The sequence below is a fragment of the Typopeltis vanoorti genome, chromosome 8 (genome assembly GCF_054136105.1).
Source record: "Typopeltis vanoorti isolate ZY-2024b chromosome 8, IOZ_Tvanoo_1.0, whole genome shotgun sequence".
Classification (NCBI taxonomy): domain Eukaryota; kingdom Metazoa; phylum Arthropoda; class Arachnida; order Uropygi; family Thelyphonidae; genus Typopeltis; species Typopeltis vanoorti.
Window position 1 is genome coordinate 117076481 of NC_143556.1, and position 27635 is coordinate 117104115.

The 27635-nt window shown below is 35.1% G+C and overlaps 1 protein-coding gene across 4 annotated transcripts in view; it reads left to right on the plus strand.

Annotated features, from left to right (window-relative positions):
* Positions 1–27635, plus strand: part of LOC150104303 (uncharacterized) — a 397984-nt gene that overhangs the window by 108605 nt on the left and 261744 nt on the right. For all 4 annotated transcript variants that reach the window (XM_090396286.1, XM_090396285.1, XM_090396287.1 and 1 more), the window contains one exon: positions 14507–16754. In XM_090396286.1, coding sequence (XP_090252412.1) covers positions 14507–16754 — 2248 coding nt within the window. The remainder of the gene's footprint in view (positions 1–14506; positions 16755–27635) is intronic.

Below are 27635 nucleotides of genomic sequence, written 5' to 3' on the forward strand. Positions count from 1 at the left end.
GATCAGTATCCCCTCCCCCTCCCTCCCAGGGAAAAGCAGTCAGTAGTATCTTTTTGTTGGTGGTTAGGGCATGGGAGTTACTGATTTGGACTTGTATCAGAATTGGGTAAATGGCAAAAGATGTGATCTTCTGTAGAGGACAGAATGACTTTTAAGTCTTCTGGAATTCTGTATCATCTAATCTTCAGAAGCTCTACACTCATTTGTGTGTAAATGAACTTTGCAAAGGCATTTGACAGAATACCATAAAAAAAAAAAAAAAGTTATAGAACTAAAACAGTTGGATACGTGAAATAAGCTATTGACATGAATAGGAGAGTGGCTGACTAACTAACAGGTATTAAACAGTATTTATAGAGGGCTGAATCTAAGAATGTAAAGGAGACCATTTGTTTAATTACCTTACTTACGGAGTTTTTAGGATGTTGCTGTTCACTGTTAATATTAATGATACCAAGTATGGTCTAGAACAGTGCTTCCCAAACTTCTGGATGTCAGGGCCCCCTTTGGAAAAATGTAAATATTTCACGGCCCCTCGAAAAAAAAAAATATCGTAATATAGACATGTATTATTATAATATTTATTGTATTTATATTCAATACAAAACATACACAGCGAATATTGTAAAAATGAAATGCAAATATTACATTTTTAGCATCTTACATACACATTTGACGTGGCACATTATCTCATATTTTTACATAGGTATATTGTTATCGTACATTTGCAGTACAAGCACATGAAACATAAAACGATTAGTAATAAAGAAAGAATTAAAAACATGAAAGAAGTTTAATAACAATTTAATGCGATGGACGTGTTTCAGTACTGCTACATCAATATCAGGTGAAATATTTGAAACTGCAAGTCTTAGATTTCTGCTTTGAAATGAGATATGAATAAGAATATATTTACTAATATTCATTAGTAAATATATTCTAATATATTTACTAATGAATATTAGTAAATATATTCTTATTCATATACCCTCAACAAAATTCATATACCCCCCTCAACAAAACCTATGGCCCCCAAGGGGGACACGGCCCACAGTTTGGGAAGCGCTGGTCTAGAACAGTGGTCTCCAAACTTTTTGCCGTGAGGGCCACATTGGGTACTTCAGCGGGCCGTAGTAATAAAAAACTCTAGAACTAGATATATGAGTTTTATTGAACGCAGATAAAAACTGATTACAGAGTATGTGAGATTAAATTATCGTATATTAATGACAACGAACACTATCAGCAAATTCTCATATTTATATCACAAATTATAATAAAACCATTAATGTGAATGATGTAGCTGTGTTTGTGTTTTTAAAATCTTAATAAACTCAGGTTCAGATTTTGAAGTGCTAATTACAAGTAGCGATTTGTTCATCAGATAAATTGGCCCTGTATTTTGACTTGATATATTTCATTCGGGAAAAAGTTTGTTCGCAAAGATACGTTGTCCCAAAAATAGAGATAAATTTACAAGCAAATTTCTTCAAATTTGGGAACTGCTCAGAGTTCAAAAATTTATAAAAATCATTCAAGTTTCCTTCCTTGTATTTATCTTTAATATGTTCATTTGTCTGAAGTTCAATAATTTCCATTTGAAGTTGACTTGGGACATCAGTAACAACACAGTCAAACGAATTTTGAAACAATCTTATTTCCCTAGCATTGGCGTCCAATTCAGCAAATCACTTCTGAAATTGTTTAAGATCTGAAATAACTAAATTTGCAAACGAGAAAGGAAATTCTGCTTCACCCTTTTTATGCAATTATGCACAGTATGGCATATGAGCAAAGTTACAATTTTTCACCTGGCCTTCCAGAAGTATCAACTTTGCTCTGAATGCATTGATATGAGATAATAAATCACCAGCTAAGTTATTTTCACCTTGCAACTTTAAATTCAAATAGTTCATGTGGTTCGCCAGATCTGCAAAAAATGCCAATTTCCAAACCCACTCAGTAGCTGATAAAATTGGTTCATAAATGTTTTTCTCCATAAGAAATATATCAATTTCATTCCTTAGATGAAAGAAGCGTGAAAGAACCTTTCCACAGCTAAGTCAGCGAACTGCAGTATAATATGTCAAGTCAACATACTCAGAATCACATTCTTAGAGAAAAGACCTAAACTGGCGATGATTAAATGCATGAGAGCTAATGAAATTTACCATAGAAATAACAGGTTTCAAGACACAGCTCATATCAACATATTTTCCACAAAGTGATTGTTGGTGGATAACACAGTGAAGAAACATCGGTTTTGATATTTCTGCATCCTCACAAGCTTTTGTGATTGGCCCAATCAACCCCATTTTTATACCAGTGTTTTTTCCTCGATCAATTGGATGGAGGAAATACATGCATGTTACTACAACTCTTGTTGTAGTACCATGCATGCTGCGAAGTGATGCTAATTCCTGTGTGACATTAAGTTCATCGTCAATGCCACGTAAAAATACTATGAGTTGCGAGGTATTACAAACATCAGTTAATTCATCCAGTGCAAGAGAATACCGACTAAAACATTGTGCTTTGCCTACAGCTTACTGGATAATGTTTTTCCCATATTTTCGACCCGGCGAGCAATAGTATTTGGCCAAAGACTTATTATTTTAAAAATGTTAAGTTTTTCTGGGCATAACTCGGCCACTGCTTCCATCATACATTCTTTGATGAAATTGCCATCGATGAATGGTTTTCCTTTTTTAGCCAACACATAAGCAACCTTGTAGCTTACCAAGGTTAAGGCTTCATTTTCTGAGTTTTCTTTCGTAAATAAGCCTTGCTGAGAACGTAAACAACGACATGATGATTCAAATTTATCTGAATGCTCCTTTTCTCTGAATTGTGAAAACGTTGAAGCGTGTTTTGTTTCATAGCGGTGGCGTATATTGTATTCTTTCAACACAGCAACAGTGTCTTTACAAATGAGACATACAGCTTTATCCTTTGAGTTTGATTGTATGAAGAAGTATTTTATGCCCTATTCTTCAATAAACACACGACATTCATGATCAACTTTTCCTTTTCTCATCCATGTTAACCCTATAAAAGAGAATAAATTTATAAATAATTATAAAATTTTTTTATTTATTTCAAAAAAAAATTTTGTAAAAATTAACAAAAAAAATCTTATCACGACAATTTCTATGCGCGAACTGATACTTTTTTTTTTTTTTTTTTTTTGAAATAGCTGAATTCATTTTTTTCCGTTCGGGAAACAATTTGTTGAAATTTTTGCTAGTCGTTAGTTTTTCAATTGAATATACACCGACAATTTACATGTAATTTTTTTTTTAATTTCGTATAACTTTGAGTTTTTTGTCAATGAATACAGATCGTATGGTATGAAGGTCAGCAATAAAAAGACAAAGACAATGAAAATAGGCAGAATCATTGAAAATGTCAACTGTGTTGTGAATGGAGAACCTGTGGAACAAGTAAAACATTTCAGCTACTTAGGCACGATTTTTAGTGAAGTTGGTAAATTAAATATGGAAATGGACAACAGAATCAGCAAAGCTGGTATGGTGGGAAGTCAATTGAATAAATTCATATGGAATTAGTCGTAATTAGAGAAATTAGTCGGAACACTAAATTAGCTGTATACAAGACAGTGTTCAAACCAGTTTTAACTTATGGATCTGAGAGCTGGGTCAGAAGTAAAACACTTGACCAAAGACTAGAGACCGCAGATATGAGAGTTCTGAGAAAGATTAGAGGCATGAACAGATGGCATCAATGGCAATATCATATTAAAAACGAGGATATTAGGAAAGAACTTGACATTGTCAGCATCCAGGAATGCGTTAGCAGAGCTAATCTCAGGTGGTATGGTCACTTAAACAGAATGCGAGAGGAAGGATTAGCAAAGCAAGTGTTCTCTGCCAGGTTGGCAGCAAAACGACCCAGAGGAAGACCAAGATATAGGTGGATTGATACGGTACAAAGTGCCTTAGACGATAGAAATATAAGATCTGATAATGTTGGAGTCTTGACAAGTAACAGACTGATTTGGAGGAAAATTGTAGATAGGAAGTTAGTAATGATGTAATTTTTTTCATGTAGTACTATCGTATCCTGTACACCCCTTGAGGGTACATGGCAGGAATTTGATGATGATGAATACAGATCGGGAAATTTTGTTTTTATTTCATTTTTTGCTCGTTAGTTCATTTTAACCGTGTTTTTACCAACTTTTTTAAGTGTTCTTATTTCATGCGACATAAATTTTTTTGTTGATAAAATAGTTTATTCAGATGTAACTTTTTTTATTTCGTTTTGAATTCTTTTAAATTTTTTTCTTCGTTAGTCCATATTAACCGACCTTTTACAGTCAGAAAGACCATAACTTGGATTACGGTTACTTTTTGCTATTCTGGAATATATTTTGAACACAATTTTAATTAATGCTTTTGAAATCTATCAACACCCTGTTTTTTTTTTTTTTTTTTTTTTTGTGGATTCTTATTGAAAATTTAGTCCAATTGGCGTGCCGGATAAAATCATATCGCAGGCCGCATCTGATCTGCAGGCCGTAGTTTGGAGACCCCTGGTCTAGAGCATTGGTTCCCAACCTTTTTCCACTTGTGTACTCCTTTTAAACCCATTTCTATAAATTGTACCTCTTGTTTTTAAAATAGCTAGTGATTTGGGGAAGGGGTTCATAGCCAGACCCTCACCAATCATTTGCTGATGCGAGCTAGTTTTGAAGTGTCTCCATTAGCGGTGATTCAAACTTAACATTTATTGTTCTATAACTAACGTTTTGCATTTTGTTTACTTTACTTGTTTTTCTATCATTACTAGTGCAAGATTATTATTTTTTAGTTTTTCCATTAGCGGTTATTCAAACTTAACAATTATTGTTCCATAACGTTAGTTATGGAACACTAATCTTTTTCCGTCATTACTGATTATTTTTCGTGTACCCCTGAACAGCCCAACACGTACCCCGGGATATGTACTGGGCCATTCAGAGGTACATGAAAAATAATGAGTAATGGCAGAAAAACATGTGAAATAAACAATTTTACATTAAGATAGGTACTGAACAAAAATGTCAATATTTAAAAACAAGGGGTACAATTTATAGAAAAATGGTTTAATATGGTTTAAAAGGGGTACACAAGTGGAAAAAGGTTGAGAACCACTGGTCTAGAGGATAACATCCAGTTATTTGCACATGATGAAAAATTAGGAAGGATGGTAAGAATTGTTTGCAATTTGAACAGAATGGGACTGTGGACATATGATAATAAATGTCATTTCAAAGCAAATGCAAGATTATGCATTGATGGGAATTTGCCTGTAATTAATTATTGAGTCTGGAGACCTGAAAATTATAGCAGATATGGAATTTAAGTTCATGAGGTCACATTTGCTTAAGAGAACACTAACTTATAGCAGTAAAGGAAGTTATACTCCTTCCTTTTACAAAACTGGTAAGACTACATCTGGACTGTTGTGCTTTATACAGTGGCACAACCACCCCTCCTTATTGTTACTTGTCTGTGTGGTCTTATCATGGTATTGTGTAATGTGTATTGTATTTTTTTCTTAAGATGCTAGTTTTCATCCACCTGACTACTAAATCTCCACTAATCTCAATTCCATCCAATCTATTCTTGTTCAATATTATTGTTCAAATGTTTGAGGTGGTGCACCTAAGCCTTCCCTAAAAATTCTTGACACTAGATTAAAAGATTTTTTATTAGTCATTAATTTGAAACTTACAACTAACTAGTTTCCCCTCATGCTAAAACTGATGGTTTAATCATGGTTTAAAATAAGCACAAAAATATATAACAACAAACAAAAGAAAATTGTTCTTCTAAATACACTATAGTGGAAATATCCAAGTTTAATGTGTGGTTAGTCTTTCTTTTTTTTTTTTTTTATATATACACTGCTTGGAAAGAAGTCAGTGGACATCTCCATGGGCAAGGTGCATTGTGCCATGTAATGAGTCACGTGTTTGTTGCTGATATAAATTGAAGGAATGTGATGCACTGAAGTCAGTGCATCCGTGTCTGGGTAAAATGGCTGACTGAAATGGAGGTTGAAAGAGGCATTGTGATAGAATGCCATGTTGCATCCAATCAACAATTTGCCCATCTGTTTGGCAAATTGTTGACAAATTGGGTCATCCCAGGTCAACAAGCCGTGATACTATGCTGAGATGGAGGTGCAGGGATCAACTGTAAGTGTTACCTGCAGTGGACGACCCACCACACTCACTGAATGTAACCATTGGGTGCTACAAAATACCCAACGTATGATACGTAAAAACCACGATACCTTGTTCGACACATTGAATGCGGAGTTTCAGGCATTGACTGAAAAAATCTGCCCCACAACATTCAGAACCGAAACTCACAACATGAGTTTTCATGGTAGAACTGCAACATGCAAGCTCCACATGATCCAAAATAGCATGCAGCATTATCTTTAATGGTGCAAAGAGTATGTAAAGTGGGATGTGGAAACGTGAAAAGCTGTGTTATGGAGTAACGAATCATGCTACGTCCTCTGCTGAGCAGATGGATGGATGTTGTAGCCCAGTGAATGTCTTTTTACAGAGTGCTTAACCCCCAACTATGAAATTCGGAGGGTAATGGTGTGGTCCTTTATTTCCTAGTTTGGCCTTGGATCTCTGTTTGTGGTGTCACAAACATACCTCTGAGTCTGAACATTCTTACCTTTGTGGTTTTTCTACTCACCATTGTCTCTTTCAGCAAGGTGCATCGTGTCACAAGGCTGCTTCTGTAACTGCATGGTTTGTGGACATGAACATCACCACACTTGACTGGCCCCCACAGAGCTCTGATCTCAACCCTATTAAACATCTGTGGAATAAACTGGAATGCAGAGTGAGGTCAAGAGACGTCTGCCACATATTAGTCCAGGACCTCATTACATGCCTACAAGAAGAATGGTCCAAAATTCTCATAGGATTGCTGCAGTCATTACAGTGAAAGGAGTTCCTACATCTTATTAAGTTGGGTGCCGTGGCTGTTTGTTTCTAACACTATGGTGACTATTAACTTCTTTCCAGGCAGTCTATATTGTTGGATCCTAATTTTTCTCAATCTATACTTTGGATCCGACATGATTACTATTACGATGTTCTTAACTAATTGATAAGTTGTAAGTTGATTTCTAATTCAAATATAGAGAAAATTTATATTTATAGACTGTGCCACTCTATATCTGAATTAGTTCAAGAATTGAAGATAAACTAACTCTTAACCACCTTTCCCTTATATGTTGTTAATATATATACAGGCCGAGTATATTTGACTGACTTAATTCACCCGCTTTGGTTCGAATATTTTATGAATGGTGCAGTAAAAGAGATTCAGGCAAAATACAACTTTAGATAAACAAAAACAAACATTTAATTTAGAATCTCAAATTTTACACTTAAATTCAAATCAGTAATTAAGATATCACAAACATTTTAACTCCTCAGGTAAATTCAATCATTCAACTCATACAGTGGTAAATCTGTTATCTCTATAATACGGTCCTCTCACAGTTTCTTAAATTCCAAATACAACAAAAATTGCAGTAATACCTCTTCACAAACAAACACTTTTAAATTTACACTTTAGCTAACTTCCTCAATAGTTACTGTTAGTATAAGGAAATTCTAGGATGAAACTCTCATACTTCTCTGTATAGGAGTATTAACGGTTGGAATAATCTTACCGATAATCTTTTTTCTTCACCTACTTATACGTAAATACTTTTTATAACTATAAACACTTAAACAGTATATGGCACTAATTCAAATAATTCTTCTAAGCAATAACTGAATTAATCATCGGTCACTATACACATAAATAAACGTTCTTGCATGAAATACTACTGATCACTTATGAATTAAGGCAACACACAATAATTCCTTAACTTGAGGTTTTATATGCACAGTTGTTCACTCTTCCGGCATTCAGTTAATTCTTTAGACACTACAATTCTAAACTCAGCTAACGGTAAACTTCAATTTTACAGCCTCTACTATTCTCTAGTTACTCGATGCTTTATCTCAAGATTCTGTGTGTCCTTGACAGGTCGGCCCTGAAATTATATCTCAATTCAAGTATCGCTAGTCTAATTAATAGTCTCTCAGCTGTTTTCTAGCTATAATTGTTATTCTACAACTTATTAGCTAACTGCTTCTCGACTAGTAGACTTTATTAGCTGCTTGAGTGACTTTCCGACTTGCTATTATCATATTGTGATTCTCAAATGCTCCGATTCCAACCTAATGCCAATCCTCTCCTTTCTCTCTCTCTCTCTCTCTTAATTCCTCTATAATTTCAGCGTTCATCGCTTATATATCCGTTCTTCCTGCCTAAATTATTCTCGTGATTTCTTTCTAAAACTCTTTTCAATAAACCTTCTCCTCACGTGGTGTTCCAAAACTCGCGCTCACTTACTTATATGCGTCTCCATGACAACAAAACAAAACATAATAAAATCGAGTTAAATATATAACGTTAAATTTCTACAAATAGGAATAAATAGAGAATATTAACATTTCAATTAATGCGCAATTAAATTATCAAATACAAGTTCTTATAATATTAACATAGTAATAATTAAAATAGCTTAATAATATTTAATACAGTTTTTTCATTATTAATACATATATCTTTGATTAAATAATTAGATATTAGATAAAATTAAAGTAGTTATATGAATATTAAATTGTAAAATAAGTTGTTTACATTAAATAATATTTACAAGTCTAGCCTTTGTGATGGAAGATCATGTTGGATTCTGAAGGAAATAATAATTACTCCAATCTTTATATATTCAGAATCCAACAATATGTATATATGAGAACTACACACATGCACACCTTTAAATACAATTTAAATTGGCATCTTTTGAGCTAAATAATTAGTAATCTCTCTCTCTCTCTCTCATATATATATATATATATATATATATATATATATCACCAATTTCTGCTAAGAGAATCAATAGCTATGGCTCATAAAAAACTTGCTTTTTACTTTTATTATGAAGTTAATGTTCAGACTACCTAATTTTTTTGTGTATGTGCTGAACAGGTAATTTTACTTCATTCCTTAAATAGAACTGGAGTTTGTATCATTGCTATTTTTGTTGACAAATGTAAAATGCTGAAAAATTAATAAACTGAGAGCTTATATTCTAAGAAATTATAATTACACAAATTAATTTTCATTATTTTTACATGATTTTTTTGCCCAAAAATACTGATTTGTTTAGCAATTTTAATTAAATTAAATAGAAATCCCATCGAAAAAGCCAGTTATACTCCTTCCTTTTACAGACTGGTAAGACTACATCTGGACTGTTGTGCTTTATACAATGGCACAACCACCTCCTTATTGTTACTTGTCTGTGTGGTCTTATCATGATATTGTGTAATGTGTATTGTATTTTTTTCTCAGGATGCTAGTTTTCACCCACCTGCCTACTAAATCTCTGTCACATTCTCTGCCAGGTCATGACTGGAGATGTGGGAGGTAATGTTATGGCATGGAGACTAGTCACTCTCTCTCTCTCTCTCTCTCTCTCTCTATGGATGTCATGCCCAAGATCATCTCCTTTCACTGCATGTCCCCACTGTATCCTTCATCTAATCATGAATAAACTTATGAATCTTACAAACAACGACAATGATGTAATAATCTCCCTCATAAACAATCCCCCACCTGAACGAAAAGACATGTCGCAACCAACCTTAACATCCAAACCAAGCCAGAATCTTTTGACTAAGAACTCACTTTCCCATCCACATTACTGACATTCATCGCGTTAACACAAACATAAATGACGTTCTTCATTGCTTGCAGTCTTCCAGACAAACCCAGATTGTAGCTTCATCCACTACTGTCCACCTCCAATGTCCAAACTGCACACTTCATGATTCTTTACATCTCATAGGCAACTGACACCTGGGCCTTTGTGAAATCCGACCTAGCTTGCCAGAGAATGGCCAATTTGCAATCCCTTGCTTTTGACCTTGTCTAGCTCAAAGTTTCCTTCTTGTCCAATTTAGTAACATTCATTTACCACTCTCCAAACACTGCTAACCACTCAGACCTCTTCACATTCCTTTCCATGAAACTCAACCATCTGCAATCCAGCTGTCTGGAGAGTGGAGGTATCTTCCTGTATGTTTGAGGATGTCCTGTATGCAGTGGCGTAGCTAGAGGGGAGAGGTCCACCCCGGGCGGCACTTTGACCTTTTTGAACTTTTACTGTTAATTCTGAAATACGGTCTCGAGAACTCATTTCCAAATATTGTAATACTACTGCGAATTTTCCTCACAATTGCTGTAAGTGTTGCTAGTTGTGAGAGGAGTTTTTCTAAATAAAACTGATTAAGAATTACCTACATTACTATAAAATAGACTTCGCCAATGCATCAATGATTTTGCTAACAGAAAAGCAAGAAATGTAACATTTTAGAATGTTGAAATAATGTTTTACTTCAAAAATAAACATAGTGTTTTAATTTATTTCCCTATACATTGTTTTGACTTTTTGTAGTATTTTTGGTGTGTATTGAGAGGGGTGGAAAACTCATGGAACTCCCCAGGGCAGCAAAAGCTCTAGCTACACCACTGCCTGTATGACATCCACTTCTACAATTCCAGCTGGCTCCCCTTTTCGAATACCACCAACCAAGCTTGATGAGAAGCAGAAATCTTTGCTATAAGTAATGACGTGATCACGGGCAGCTCGTGCATAGGCACTGCAGAACTGCAGCACCCCCAATTTTTCTCAATATATAAATATATTTATTAATTTATTTATATTTGCTTGTAATAGTTAATTTTATCATCAACAATCCTATACAATTCTCTTATTTTGTATAAAAAATAATAAAAATCCATCTTGTAGCACTTAGGAGGGCGAAGGACGCTAGCAGCACCGTGTTTATCACAGTGTCATATTGCTAGTATTTGCTACGCTCGCAAACATACTCACGTCATAGTGAGATGTGAGCTATTAGTGTAATGCAGCACTGTCCGTCGTGCAGTTCCACTGTTGTTTATATGCAGTTTGCACCATTAGTAAAGTGTTCGTAGTGCTTATCGTGTTTACTCCATCTCTTTAAATATTTGGACATTACAATTAAAGACATAACACTTGTTATAGTTTTTATTTTAGAACATTATTGGGGTTATGATAATGGATTTTATTTTTTTGCATTTCAAATTATACTAAACCGTATAATTTTATTGATAATAAACAATATTTTTTCATGAAACAAAACAAGAATATATTTTATTTTTAAATAATTTTGAATTATACCAAACTATAATTTTATCAATATTAAACAATATTTTTTCATGTTTAATTTTTTTTTAAATTTTTACCATAATTTTGATATTTTATCCAAACACATATACACTGTACTTACAGCATGTATGTATATTTCAAAAGTTGCAGCACCCTCACGATTTCAAGCCATGAGCCACCACTGCACGTGATACAAATCATTCCTCTACCTACTTGAATTCCTGATAAATCTCTTCCTTCTCCAAATACTCTGAATGTCTTTTTGACCAGTTCTCATTCCAGATGCACCATAGAAGTTATCTCTCCTCTCAGCAACTCAGACAACAATCTTATGTAAGTCTCCTCACAGAATGCCCCCTTAACTTTACATCATCTGGCCCAAGAAAGGAGCCAATTGGGATAACCTCCTTTCCTTGGTTGGACTATTGCTTCTGCTCATCTGACCCTAACACCTGCTGCAAACAAGTCACTGAAATTATTCTCACTGCTATGAAGGCCTACATTCCCCATTCAACCCTTAATCATCATCTTCTTTCTAAACCCTGGTTCAACTAAAAGGGTATCAAAGCATTCAAAGAAAACAGTTCAGTTTACTTCATATGGCTTACATTGAGAACTCCAGCTTCATACTCTGCCTATGCCAGAGCATGCAGTAAATTCAAATTAGTCATCAACAGATCCAAATCAGACTTTATAAAGGCCAATAGCAGAAAACTTGTCTCTTATCCAAATGGAAACTGTGCCTTCTGGTGACTACCAGTATGGATTCTGTCATTCAAGATCCACAGCTGACCATGTAGCTCATCATCCACCACCTGGCCAGGTGTCATGGAAAAGTTTGGAGAAACTTGTGCTGCCACCCTTGACATTTCCAAAGCTTTTGACCATGTGTGGCATCTTGGTATACTAAACAAATTGCAACCCTCTAATTGAGAGCTAGCTTTCTCTCTGGTCATTCTCTGTGAGTTATGGTAGATGATTCCATCTTTTCGAGCTTCACCACCATTGCTGGAGTACCTTATTGGGATATAATAAATGCTCCCAATGAGGGAGCTATCTCTTCTCATCCTACTCCTAAATGAGTAGGATGAGAAGAGAGTACTATTATGTGCAGGTCATGTAGGTGCAGAAGAATGAGAGTGGGTGATAGGACAGAGCAGAAAACGTGCTAACTAGTACAAGTAGTGCCTTAAACATTGATCTACATACTATCCTTCAGTGGGGTAAGAACAATCTTGGCTGACATTCCCTTACTCTCAGTAATAAACAAATCACCAGATAGAAACAGATCTCTAGTCTCTCCTGGCATAAACATATCACATCAATAGCTTCCATAGCATCCAAAAAACTGAGCATTCTCTTTTGTTCAAGATATCATTTTACACCCAGTCAATTCAACTATATACAAATCTGAAATCTGCCCATGGTTAGAGTAGTGCTCATGTGTTTATAGTGGTACAACTAAAAAATCCTTGATGCTGTCCAGAGTCGAGCAATTTGTCTCACAGATGATCAGTCTCTCTCTTGCTGATTCACTTCAACCCTTATCTCACAGATTCAGTGTCTCAGCACTGGGTCTATTCTGCGGGTACTTCCACGGTCACTGCTCCAGTGAATTGGCAACTGTCTTTCCTACACTATCTGTTGCACTTGTTAATACAAGAGCAGCAGCTTCCTATCATCCCTTTACTATGCAATTGCAAGCATACTAAACCTATGTTGAATTTTTTCTTGACAATTATTCATAAGACTATTACACTTTTTTTACATATAATCTTTGTCAAGTAGCTTTATTTTATCCTCCTACATGTTTCGCCAATTTTTTTCTATTGGCATCCTCAGGGAATACAAACTAGTAAACTAAAATGAAGGTTACAGACTAGGTTATAACTGATGGTTCTAATTCATACAAAAAATTGGTATTGTGCGTGACAATGTGAGTGTCTCGTTAACGTGATTTATTCCTTATGGTTCATGACGTAATTGTTATGAAAGTTCATTTCTTTGATGTTTAATGATCTGATGAATGTTTTCCAAATTTCTGGTAAAATTAGACCTTGATTCTTATTTAGGTTTTCAGTTTTATGGGCGACTGTAGCTGCTTCTTTAAAGGTTCTTGAATGGTAGTTATCTTCTATGTATGGCATAAGGCTCTTATCCCACTCAATGTGATGGTTAGTAGAGGCAAAGTGGCATGAAAGGCCTGAAATGTCTTGTCTGTTATTTCTGACATATCCTATGTGTTCTTTCTTTCTCGTTTCAAAGCTTCTAGAGGTCTGACCTACGTAACATTGTCACGCACAATACCGATTTTTTGTATGAATTAGAACCATCAGTTATAACCTAGTCTGTAACCTTCATTTTAGCTTACTAGTTTGTATTCCCTGAGGATGCCAATAGAAAAAATTGACGAAACATGTAGGAGGATAAAATAAAGCTACTTGACAAAGATTATATGTAAAAAAAGTGTAATAGTCATACTAAACCTACTTCTCTTCCCTCTTTTATTCTGTCTGCCTCTGTTCTTTGGAACAGCCACCCTCATGAAGTATTGCCAAACAACTACAACATGCAGTTTTTCAAAAAGAATCATCAATAAACTTCTGTCTCCATCTTCATCTCCACCTGCATCCCATACATGGCACTGATGTGCTTGTGGGTCTCTCGATCTCTTGTGTATGTCATTATAAAAAAATAAACAGTTTATTAACAGTCAAAGATTTCATTACCCTCTGGTATGTTATATGATGAGCATCTAGCACATTCTAATGTCACTGCTCCAGTAGCCCATCTTTTTACCTCTTAAGAAAATATCAATAGATGCAATTTTCTTCAGCATACATATGCAGTATCTGCAAATGGTACTTTATGAAAAGTTTTTGTGTTTCTTATTCTGAAAGTCATATTTGCATTCCTGTTATTTGGGAATAATTTTCTATACTTATGCATAATATAGAATTAGTTGCAGTCAATTCTCACTATAAAAAAAAAAAAAACACCTCTATAGCAAACTACTGAAAAGTCATAATAAAATCTCCTTAGGCACTATGTTATTCTCAAGCAAATGCACTATAGCAAACTATCTGCTATAAAAACTATTGCATGCCTATGAGTTTGATATAGTGAGAGTTGATTATATGTATGATTAGAGATCCTTCTCAGTTTTTAATTTTATTCATTAATTCTTTTCTAGGTGCAATGCATTTCAAAAAATTTTAGTCCCAAAGGAATTGAATCTATCAATTTCCAATATGTAAAAAGCCAATCACCATCAACAGAGGATGTGAAAAACTTTAATTTCACGCAAAAAAATTCAGTAGTTGTATCGTCTCCATCTCAGAAACAGTCATCACCTTCAAATGGTCAGTTAGATATGCTTAACAGTCCCATAACTTCATCTAAACAGGAAAATTTAAATGTAGAACATTCAACCCAAGAAATTAATGCTCAATTAAAAAGTCTTGTACATAGTCGTTATAGCCAAAGTAAATGTGATGTGTCTGATATTTCATCACCCTCTGATATGTTTCATAATGAACATTTAGCACATTCTAAGCTGCCATCACTGCCACAACATCCTTCGCCTTTTTCTCCAAGCAGATTAGGTTCAGTGCCAGGTTTATCAGTCTCATCAGATATGAGCAATAATTCTTGTAGAAATTCTCAACAGACAGTGTCATTTGAGTTAAGGAATGCTTATAATTCTGTGTATGTTCAAAATATACCTCCAAATAAATCTAGATCTGTTGTCCTTCCAAATGAGGAATTAATGGAAAATGTGAATCCTATGCAGACACTTAGAAATAAACAGCATGCTCTCTCAAGTTCAGATGTTTCTGATAATAACATATGTCATGAGCAAAAAAGAGAATTTTCAATTGGTGGTGGTAGAGATCACTGTACATCTAAGAGTACTAGTGTTATCACTACTTCAAATTCTGTTACCAGTTCAAGTAATACAGCTGTAACTACAGTCTCACACTGTATTCTCATTACGTCCTCTGCCATTACAAGTACTAATGCAACTGTTACTACCACTCATACAGCTGCCACCACTCCTTCTGCTTGTACTACTGCTATTGTCACTCCTGCATCTCCTACTGCTTATGGTTGTGCTGCTGCTACTACTGCTGCTAGTAATACCACAACCACAATTACAACTACTGCTGTCACTACTACTACTACTATTTCCACCACTTCTCTTACTACTGCTTCTACCATGACCACCACCACTACTGCTGCTGCTGCTATTGTTCCTATAGCTGTTTCCACAACTGCTGTAAATTCTAGTTCTACTACCAATCTTGCTGTTAGCACTTGTGTCGTTACTGCCATTTCCAATACAACTACCACTCCATTGTCTGCTGTTACTACAATCCCTACCACTGTTTTTAGTACAGCGGCACCCACAATTACTGCCAATATTTTTTCAACTACTAACAGAGATGCAGATAATAATAACATTTTATATGAAAAAGCTAAATTAGAGCAAACAAAAAGAGAAGCAGACAATTTTTCAGTGCAAACTATGAACAACACTGAATTTAAGCATTTTATGTTTCCAGCATCACAAGCAAAAGATTATCAGCATTATAAGCAAGAATATTCTGATTCATTATCAAATTCTTCATCTTCATCATGCTCAAATTCACATTTAAACTCTCATCCAACACAAACAACTCCTCAGAATTTTCAGGCATTAGACATGCATTGTGTTCCTCCTTCAACTTCTTCACACTGGCATAGCAAGCATTTACTGACGTCATCAGATACCATTGCATCAGTTAATGAGAAGCTTCCAGATTGCACACCTTCAGGTGTGCAATCTGGAATAGTTGGCAACAATACTTCATCAACAAATGGAACTTATAATAATGAACATGCAAGTGGTGAATACTTTGATTCACAGCATTTTTTATCGAATACGACCACATCTATGAATACATCTATAAATATTACCAGTACATCTAAGGTAAAGCAAATACCATGTTCATATTCAGCACAGTTTTCTATATCATCAGATACAGTATTCAATTCCAGGTGCTCTGTTAATAGTTCACCCATCGTTAAATTAGAAGCTGTATCCAGTAGAAACACTGCCAGTAATACATCTGTGCCAAATGATGCTCTGCCTCCAGGGGGAGGTCATACATTGTCAGACATAGATAGTGGTCGTATCGATAAATTCCATGAATCGGACACTTATAATGACCTCCCCCATTTTACAGATCGCACAAATTATACCTTTAGTAGAAGATCACCAGTAGTAACTGTAGCAACAGGTATCCCTGCAGTATCATCTAACTTCACTGATAAAAATGCAACAGACATTTCTTATAAGGTGCCTTCTACCAGCACTGAAGATCAGAATCGCTTAGAACGACTGCGCAATAATATGAAGACGGATATTCCAGCATGTACATGCTTTGGTGATAATGAACGTAAGTCAATAACATCATAAACAGTTTTTTTTTTTTAATTTTCACAAAGCTTAGTGAGACATTGATAGTAAATTTAGGAATTTGGTTCTTTTTGTTTGTATTGCTGTTTCTTGAATAAAAAAATTATCTTCTAATGTGGTAATAGATTTTGTTTTCAGTCATCTGAAATATTATGTTAAAATTAATTGTCTTATTTTTTTAATATATTTCAGAAAAATCGAAACATATGAACATCTCAATATGTTTAAAAATATTCCAAGAACACCTCGAAAGATCTGCAAAAGTATTTTAGATAATTTTAAAATAATTTAATTAAATAAAAAACTGATTATCTTCCTGTTTTCACTATTAAGTTAGATGCTTATAGTATTCTTGTTTTTGAGACCATCCCTTCATCTTGATCTTCCTCAGCCTCTCATTTCCTTTGAAAAAGGTAAAGACTGGATAGTCTTTACTTTTTGTCTTTTTTCATTCTATTCAATTATTGGTTGAATTTTACAATTTCCTTTAGTTTTGTTATGCTTCAATTTTTTTTTTTTTTTTTTTTTTTTTTTTTTTTTTTTTTTTTGTCCATACTTTGTATATGTTTTCCATACATACATTACAATTGTTCTAATGTGTGAAAAACAGCTTCTTCATATATCCTTATTATTATTATTTTTTTTTAATATTTATATATATATTCTTTCTTAGACATTTGAGTCATTCAAGAAACTGATAACCTTACTTGTTCTTGTTTCATCCTTCATTTTCTGTAATGCTATAGTTATTTAGTTCTATTCCTGAATATTTTATCATATTAATCATTCAGTTAATTTTCTTTTGATATCTCTTTTAGATTTTCTAATTCCTGCACTTTTTATTTTTGGTTCGTACCTCTACATTTTATTTTTCTTGACATAGAGAAATTATTAAATGTATTTAATAATTTCCCTATGTCATTTACATTTCATGCTATTAAAAATATCAGTTTTTCTTTTCCTTTTTAATTTGTATTCTGCATTTTTTTTTTCAATATATATTTTAAATTAACACATAGGTGGTCTCAAGACCTGTAACATGACAGTGCCATCTGTGAGCAAAGGATCAGAAGAAAGGGATCTTTATATGTTTATCGAAGAGTTGGAGGTTGTATGCATTGGCAAAAACTTTCAAAAGACAAGAGGTATGGAATGAAGGAAGAGGATGATGTGTGGATGTTGACCAGCAGTATATCCATATAGATTTGAGGGAAGTGGAGGAATAGTGGCTGTTGTTCGGTGGAGTAGCATCCATGGAAATACCTATAGAAAAGACAAAATGCAGAAACAGATTCTGGATAAGCAAGTGAGAGAGTCATTGAGAGAAGGGTCATCTATTCAACAAATAGTTCTCTTCTGGTGAAGCATTCTGAGCGAGGATTTTGGTGCAACATCCCTGATGTAAGAACAATATTCTAACGTTAGTGAATTTGGGATTTATAAAATTAAGAGCTGAGCAGAAGGAAAGTGAGGTTTAGAACAAAAAAGAATACTATATTTTAGAAGCTGAAGAGGCTATGAATGTAATGTGTTTATGCAAGATTAGCTAGATGTGAAATTTCATCAGCCCTAGAAAAGAAACACCAATCTTTGTTGGTGAGCAGAGTGTCATCATAAGTGAGAGAGAGAGAGAGAGAGTGAAGCATGGTCGTTCTTAAGCAATATAAGGCAGAATTGTATTTTGGTAGCATTAAAATTTACTAAATTATCTTCATTCCTACTTGAGAATAGCTAGAGGATCAAGTGTTGTTTAAGGCATTGGGCATAGAAGATCTTGAAGTTTGAGTCATCTAGGTACTACAAGGTTTAGTGAATGAAAAAAGAGAAATGGGATATACTCTCATCAGCAAAGCTATAAATAGGGTTGGATGTTGGTGAGAGAAGATATTTGATGTATCGTCTTCTTCTCTTCCATCTAAGACTGGAAGAGAAGAAGACTTCTCTATTCCTTGCTGTTCGAAAAAGTTCCTTATATGTTCTGCATCCCGAAATGTTCTTTATTAATTTCAGCCAGATAATTCTTGGTCTGTCAGTCTTCTTTTTTCAGTTGGAAAAAACGCAGACAGACGTTAGAAGTCTGTCTGCGTACAGCGTGGCCAAACCATCTCAGTTGTTGTTTTCTAATTTTTTCTATTATTGTCTTTTTATACAATAATTCTTGTCTGACTGTGCTGTTTGTTTTCTTTTTCTATCCAACTTGTTGTATTTATTTTTCTTAAGCATTTCATTTCAAATGCCAGCAGTTTTTTCTCCTCTCTTTTCTTAACTGTCCACGCTTCTGCTCCATAGATGACCGTTGGTATAATTATTGATTCATATAATTTGATTTTGGTTGCTTAGATATCTTGTTTGTTTTCCAGATTTTCTCTAATTTTCCCATGGTGGTCCATCCTATCGTTATTCTGTGTTTGATTGTTTCGAGTTCATCTATTGTTTCTGTTAGTTTTGATCCAAGATATATGAAGTTGTCTATTTGTTCTCCATTTAGGGTGGCTGAGATGGTAGTTCTGTTCCTCCCTATTTTCATCACTTTTGTCTTTTGTATATTTATTGTCATGTCATATGTTTTACATGTTTTGTTGAGCTTGTTTATCAACCTGTGTAGTTCATTTGGGGTTCTTGCAGTGAGGACGAGATGACCCATGCATTTGATATTATTTGTTTGAACCATTGACATTGATTCCAGGCTCATTGTCTATTGCCTTCTTTACAACTTCGTCTAGATATATGTTCAATAGGCATTGGGATAATGGGCATCCTTGCATTACTCCTTTTTGGATCTCTATGGGTTCTGTTGTGAGTGTGTCTTTTTTAATTATTGCATTTGTCTTAGAGCTTTAAGAAGGATTTCTCTATTGATGCTATCAAAAGCTTGTTTCAAGTCCACAAAACAACAATATAGTTCTTTATGGTCTTCCCAGCTGAACTCTGCTAGTTGGTGCAGTGTGAAAATCTGGTCTGTTGTTGAATAGTTTCCTCAGAAACCAGCTTGTTTTATGCCTATCAGTTCTTCATAGGTGTTTTTTAATCTATTTTGTATAATCTCATGAATATTTTATAGGTGTGGGAGAGTAAATTGATTGGTCTGTAATTTCTGCAGTCTTTTTTGTCTCCTTTCTTGTATATTGGGATAATCTTCCCAGTTCTCCAGTCCTCTGGGATCTCTCCTGTTTGTAGTATTTTATTGAATAGGGTTGTTAAATATTCTATTGATGTGCTGTCTCCATATGACCACAGTTCAGTAGGGATAGTATCAATGCCTGGTGCTTTATTGTTTTTCATCTGTTTTATTGCGTATCTAACTTCTTGTAAAATTTTTGGGTGGTCATTATTTTCTTCTATTGTTGGCATTGTAGTTTTGTTTCCTTGGTGAAAGATAGTCTTAAAATGGTTTGACCAGATTTTTCTTATATCTTCAATATTCCCAGTTTCAATCATCTTGTTGTTTATCATTGTTACTGCTTTTGCTGAGAATTCCTTTGTAATTTCTCTTATGGTGTCATGGAATTTGATGTATAGGAGTGTATATTGAAAAGAAGTGTAGATGAAAGTATAGAGCCTCAGATACTCTGTCATTGGTCAAAATATCAAATGAGAGGGAACCATCCACCATGAGTGAATGACCAGAAAGAATGCTGGCAATTCCCTCACAATAGGGTATGAAGGAGATCATAAGATGGCAGCTTGTTTAGCAGGCTGTAATTCCACTCTCTCTCAGATGCTTTGTAAATATTAAGAGTGATCACATGAGACTTTCCAAAGTCATTCCATGGCTTGTGTCCACCTTTGTAGAACAAGAATGGCAGAAGCCATGTTGATGATCACTAATTAATCAATAAATTCCTGGGTAGTAAAGAAGCTGGTTGTTGATGCGTGTGAAAAGAAAGGGATGGACAGAAACTGGAGATCCTGATCTCGCGGCAAAACATGGTATTATCCACTAGACCTCTAATAAGCAGGATGGTGCTGTTCACCAGGCAATAAAAGTATCTGTTAATTAGAGGTGTAATTAGCATTTCTTCCTATTAGGGAAGGATATTTTCAAGGTGGCAATACTTGCCTTGCCAGAGCCCTATTAATCATTTTAACTTTATACTATAGGATGATAGGACTTGCTTGTCCAGGAGAAACTGTATTTTGCATGCCACCAGCCCATAAATTACCACTAAATTAAATAACCTGGGATGTAATGAATCTTGTCTAATTCCTTTATGCATTTTAAGCTTATTTGTCTTTGTTTTGTATTTATCATAGATCTGTTATATATATATATGCATATGTCCTTAATTAGCTTTAGTTGTGTTGTTTATTTTTTATATATATATCAACTCAAACACACAAGAGGTTTCAAAACTTATAACACAACAATGCCATGTATAGGCAAGTGATTAGTGAGAAAGAAGAGACCATTTGATGTGTTTCCTGAGAGGCAGAATGTTGTAATCTTTAGAGAAAACAATATGGTGATGAGAAGATGAATGTGATGAGAATATGGTGAGAAGTTGATGGATGGATGGTGACCAAGAGCTGGTGGTGTTTTTTTGCATGTTTAGAGGAAAGAAAGTAGGAGAATGGTGGAGCAGCACTCATTAAAATACTGAAAAGGCATATTGTAGAGACAAAAGTATTTATGAGAACATGACCGAAGATGATTGGGTGTCGGGTAGAAAGTAGTCAACTTGGGTAGACCACTCTATTCTGAATAGCATCAAGCATTTTTAGGGAGGCTTTGTTGCACTGTCCCAAAAGTATAAGGTCATGCACTGTTGAGATGAAAAGATCACACATTGATGAAATTGATTAGACCATTGAATTGTTTTTGATGGTTTAGAGGGTATATTGCAGAGGTGTCCAAAATAGCATATCAGATTATCTGTATGTTCTTATTCCTCTTTATCAAGTTTTTAATGAGGCCCTATCTGGACTACTGTGAGCATATCTGGTCTCCTGGATTTCCTGGCTATCAGGAAATGGTGAAGAGGATCCAGAAGCAAGTGACCAACTTGCTTCTGGATCCTCAAAATTCAGAAGGAACATTCCAACATGTCTGTGGAATGTTCCTTCTGAAGATAGATTGACAGTCTATGGGTGACAAAGGCTAGGTGATAGATACATAAGTTATTAAATGAATTTTATACGATTGACACAGGACATTTTGCAATATATAGCCAGAAGGGAAGAACAAATTATTATCCCTTGAAATTGTGCAAGAGTTTGAGCAAGGGTGTAAGCACAATTAAGTTCAAGGAGAAATATGATAGGTATTGTGTGAATAATGGTTAATACAGACCTTCCATGATTATCTTTTGACTCTTTGAAGATGACCGAGAAAATAGTAACAAAATAAATCAACGCTTTTTTGGGGGGGAGGGGACAGTAAAGTGTACTGGCACCTTTATTAATAGTGGCATGTGGATCTGGTATTATTTTAATTTTCAAATTTTCCTGCTAGCAAAGAATACAGAACAGGACCTATTCTTTGAGAAAAAAGCACTGAAATGATAATTTATTGAACTCCTATAATAATGATTTCTGGAACTTGATTTAAAGTGATAACTGTTGGGTTTATTTTAAAATGATAGTTTCTCAAATTTTTGCTATTTTAATGCAGTCCTATTCATTGTGATTTTAGGGAGTGCCTCATTGCTGATTCTAATTCCATAAAAAGTCTCAACAGACTTGGAATATACTGCATCTTTCTTCAATTTAATCCTTAGTGAAAAGGTGTACAAAGTGTGTAATATATATATTTCATGTTACTAGTTCTAAATGCATGTCCAGAGTATGCCAACTTGTAGCCAAAAGGCACTTTATACTTTCATGAATGAAGGGTTTATCCTTAGAAGAAATAAGAATTGCTAGTTTGATGTATGGTTTAAAAACAGTGTGAAGGTTATGCTTATTTAGCACTTTACTGTATCTTTTCAAAGGTATGTATTTAAAAGCAATAACCTTAATTTCCTGTACAAGTTCTAGGAGAAATGTAATGAGACTAAATCGTATAAAATCCTGTATTCAGTTAATCGTCTGATACATCCTGGTCACCTTCAAAGAAATTTCTGTTCCCCCCCCCCCCCCCAGCTGCATGAAATCCACCAGTTCCAACATTCCTTATAACAGAATCAGAAGTTCTATTCTGTTAGCTCATTGTCCTTGTCATGGCTCTTTGGATATTTTCTACAGTCTCAAAATGGGAACCAATCTTGTTCTTGGGCTTGGGGAAAAGAAAAAAAATGTCACACTGTGACTTTTTTTCACAGTGACAAATTGGACAAGTACAGTGTCTGTTCCAACACTGGAATGTATTTTTTAGCTAAACACTCATAAATTGATAGTGCAGAATCAGAAGGCACATTGTCGTGATGCAAGATCCAATCATTCACAATCTCTGGAAGCACCCGTAAGAAGCATTTCCACAGCCTTTCAAGGATTTCTTTGAAGTTAAGAAAGATGACAGTCATGGTTTTCATTTTGGACTTGCTTTTGTTTGGCTTCTTTACCATATGTCCTGAAATCATTACCATATAGGCATTCATTTTAACAAAAAAATTAATACCACAATATTGTTCAAGATTTCACTTCTCCATATTCATGACAAAACCAGCAGACATACACTTACTAAAAACACGAGCTCATCGGGTGTTCCCTACTGACAAGATACTAGTACTGACAAAAAGAGTGGGAATCACTCTGACATGTTACATCATCGCTAGTTCAACAGTACCCAGTTATTGCAATTTAAAAAAAACTCAAAACTTTTCTGCTGGACCGTGTGTGTGTGCGCACACGTGCATGCATGCTCAGAGAAACAGGTTATATACAGTTCATGCAGTATGCCAAAGTAACACTAATTTGGTCAACTGTTACTATACTGGTCTGACATCTTGTTTCTGTGTGTGGAGGGAAAAGACCTACGAAGCTGCATCCAGTTTTACATGGCAAGAAATCAAATTCTTGTTACCCATTAATGATAGAAATCAGTATTTAAAATAAGGACAGAGATTTGTTAATAACAAATTATGCCTAAGATCTTGGAGTATGACAGTCCTCATGATTATGACCTGTTGGAATAAAAGGTAATGTGGATCGAATGTGTGCCATTGATTGTTGAGATTAGCACTGTTGATCAGAATTTCACAGGCTTCTTCAAATTTGCACTCATATAAGGTTTTGAGGTGCCTTTCCAGTCAGTTCTGTGTAGAGTATCCAGGATATGATCAGAAAGGCCAGATTTGCCATAGTTATTAAATTTAATGTGCCATTTATATTCCTTTTTCTAGACAGTAATTGTGCATCCAATTTTGTGTATACAGGTGACTGAATACCATACAATCTAAGGTGGACATGGAAGAGAGAGAGAGAGGATCCCTGGTGGGATTGAATAAATTGCAGGAGGTTTAAAGGCAGCATTAAAGTTGTATTTGTGCAATATTCCATTTTATATTATCCAATATTCCTTTAATGTATGGAATGGCTAAGTTTCATTCTGATCTAGTTTATTTTTAGGTGCAGTCCTGCAAAGAACTTTGATAACATTTTTACTGGAGCCATTTTTTTTTTTTTTTTTTAGGAAAGTATTGCTGATACTTTTTAATTGCTGCTTATTGGCTTGCTCACTAGAGCAAATTTTTATAGCTCTGTTTTTTTTTTTTTTTTTTGTGTATGTGTTAATGACACCCAGTTGTGTTTATGGTGGTAGAAGTTTATGTGTATATATATATATATATTGGCTGGTATGTGTGCTTACTATAAACATTGAAGGAAAGACTCCACAATGGAAGACATGCAGCAAGCATATCCAGAAAATATAAGTATTCCTTTCTTTTAAGCTTACACAGTGATCCGAATGCATTTTTGAAAATTATGGAAACAACTACTGTGTTTGAATAAAAACTTTAGTTTAATATAACTAAAATCTACATTCGACGTTTCGATCTTTATGTCAAGGTCATCTTCTGGAGCATACAACTATACACAGTAAACAAGCTACACTACAATCAAACTGGTTTGTTAAAGATACTGACCAACCGCTACAACAGTTGATGCCCTGACCTCTGGTGAAAAAAAAAAAAATTATACATCACCGCTAGAGTCCTATTGTTAGTGTTATCTGTTGGTTGCAGAAATACATTGGGTGCAACAACAAGTATCTATCTATATACATATATTAACATCATGATTATACTTGTACATTCCAGCCAGTTGGTATGGAATATTTTCTAATACTAGCTGAAGATTGGTTAGAGTCCTGACTTATGCTGGATCTTATATATTAGGTAGGCTGAATGTGTGCCATCCAGATCCTTGGAATTTTCATGCCATCTTTGTTGTTGATATTTGGGTGGTTTATCAGGATTTTGCAGGCTTCCTTAAATTTCCTTTCATACCAGGTTTTTGTGTGGTGTAAAGAGTAGGTGCTTTTCCAGTTGATTTGGTGTAAGGTGTTGAGCGCGTGGTCTGAGAGGCCTGCTTCACCATAATGGTTATATTTAATGTGTCTAATGTGTTCTTTCTTGCATATGGGGGATTTGCCCGTCCTGTTTCACCAATGTACGTAAGTTACAGATGCAGCAGATGCAATAGACTCCAGGATGTGCTAATGGGAGGAGAGGATCCTTAGAGGAGTTGAATATGGTTTTGAGTTTAGTGGGTGGTTTAAAGGTGGCATTAAGGTTATAATGTGGTAGGATTCTGTTGATTTTTTCTGATAACCCTTTAATATATGGGATGGCTATGGTTTTACTGTAATCTAGATTCGTTTTTGTTGTTGTTTTATGGAGTATTTTATTAATAGTATTTTTGTTATGGCCATTATTTATGAATGTGTTGCTGATGATTTTTAGTTCTTGTTTCAGAGCTTGTTGGTTAGAGCAAATTGTTGTAGCTCTGTTTTTAAGGGTGTTAATGACTCCATATTTTTGTGATGGGTGGTGTTATGAATTAGCATGTATGTACTGGGCAGTGTATGTGGTTTTCGGTAGACCATGAAGGAAGACGTGTGTCTAGGAATGGGAGCGAATTTTGATTTTTGATGGTAAATTGTATGCGTTCGTGTTGTTTGTTCAGGTGGCTAAGGAATGTGTTTAGCATTTGTCGCCCGTGTGGCCAGATCGTGAACACGTCGTCAACGTATCTAAGCCAGATTGTTGGTCTTAGCGTGGTGGAATCAAGAGCCCTTTGCTCAAAGGTTTCTATGTAGAAGTTAGCGATTGGGGGGGATAGTGGTGAGCCCATGGCTGTACCTTCTTTTTGTAGGTAAAATTTGTTTTGCCACACGAAGTAACCAGACTGTAGTATGTGGGCAAAGGGGGCCGTAATGTCGTGCAGAAATTTGTTCTGTGGTAGGAGAATTGTGTCATTGATTGGGACATTAGTGAAAAATGCAGAAACGTCGAAACTGACTAATAAGTCATCTTTGTCAAGTGTTATGTTTTTAATTTTGTTTATAAAGTGTTGTGTGTTTTTTATGTAGGAGGGGGAATGACCTACCAACTCCTTAAGTGTTGCCGCTAATTTCTTGGCTAAGTGGTAATTGGAACTGTCTATTCCTTCCACGATTGGTCGACAGGACACATTTTGTTTGTGTATTTTCGTGATCCCATATATTCTGGGGGGGGATGGTGTAGTGGGGTTTAAGTTTTTAACTGTGTCTAGTGGCCAAGAAGTGACGGACTTGAGTAGTTTCTCTGTTTTATCCTTTTTGTTGGGTTATAATTTACCAGCTTATATGTGTTTGTTATCGGCTACTAGTTGATTCATCTGAAGTACATATGTTGACCTGTCAAGGACGACAGTGGCATTGCCTTTATCCGATTTCATTATTATTATGTTTTGTTTGGCTTTTAATGACTTAATTGCTGCTAGTTCGTTTTTGTGAGATTGTTCTGTATGGTTTTCTTAGTGTTCAGGACATTACTAGTTTCTAATCGTATTTTATTGACTATATTGTTAGGTAGGGAGCTGATGCCTCTTTCTATATGGTAGATAAAATCCAATTTGTTTACCTTTTTAGGTGCTATTGCGTAGTTAAGTCCTTTATTCAGTAGTGTAAGTTCGCCGTTGTTCAGGGTGTGGCTTGATAGGTTGATCACATGGTTCTTGCTTGCCGGTGGTTGGTCGCTCTTTGTCTCCCTTGTTTGTTGCTCATTGTTCGTGTTTATTGGAGAGGAGGTCTTCTGATTGGATGGATTCCTGTGATTCGCCGCCTTATTTTGCCATTGTTTCAAACTGTGGAATTTGGTTTTGAGTTTTTCTTTATTCTTTTCCAGGGTATATTTGGCCTAATTGTCAGTAATTCTTTCAAGTACTTGTAGAATTACTGACAATTAATATATATATATATATGTCATCTTCCTTATACCCTCTTTTACCTTGCGGTGTGGAGGGGTCCATTGATCATCGGACCTCACTCCGTTTACAGGATAAGGTGGTCAATCTTATGCCCCGGTGTATCCTATGGCCTGTAGTGTTGAGTTCTCAAGCCAGTTTGCCTGCATTGCGGGATGAAAAACCCCAGAATAAACTGGGGAAAAAACCCTGCTGTCCACGCCCAAGACTGGCTAACTTGGCTATGGCTGAGGAAGATCCCTCAACTCCTCACGTATATATATATATATATATATATATATATATATATATACACATATAGGATTAATATAGTTCGATAGTTCAGATTGCAATTTTGAAACAGATTTTGTGTTGTTGCTAGGTTTTGGCAGGCTGTTTGGATCTGTTCTCTGAGCATTGCTTTTTCTGTGTGGTCATAAATACGGAGTGTTTTAGCGGACGTAAATTTCTTTTTTAGCCTGATGCAGATAGGAATGAGGTTATTGTCTCTGCATATCTTTAAAAAGGCCAGCCG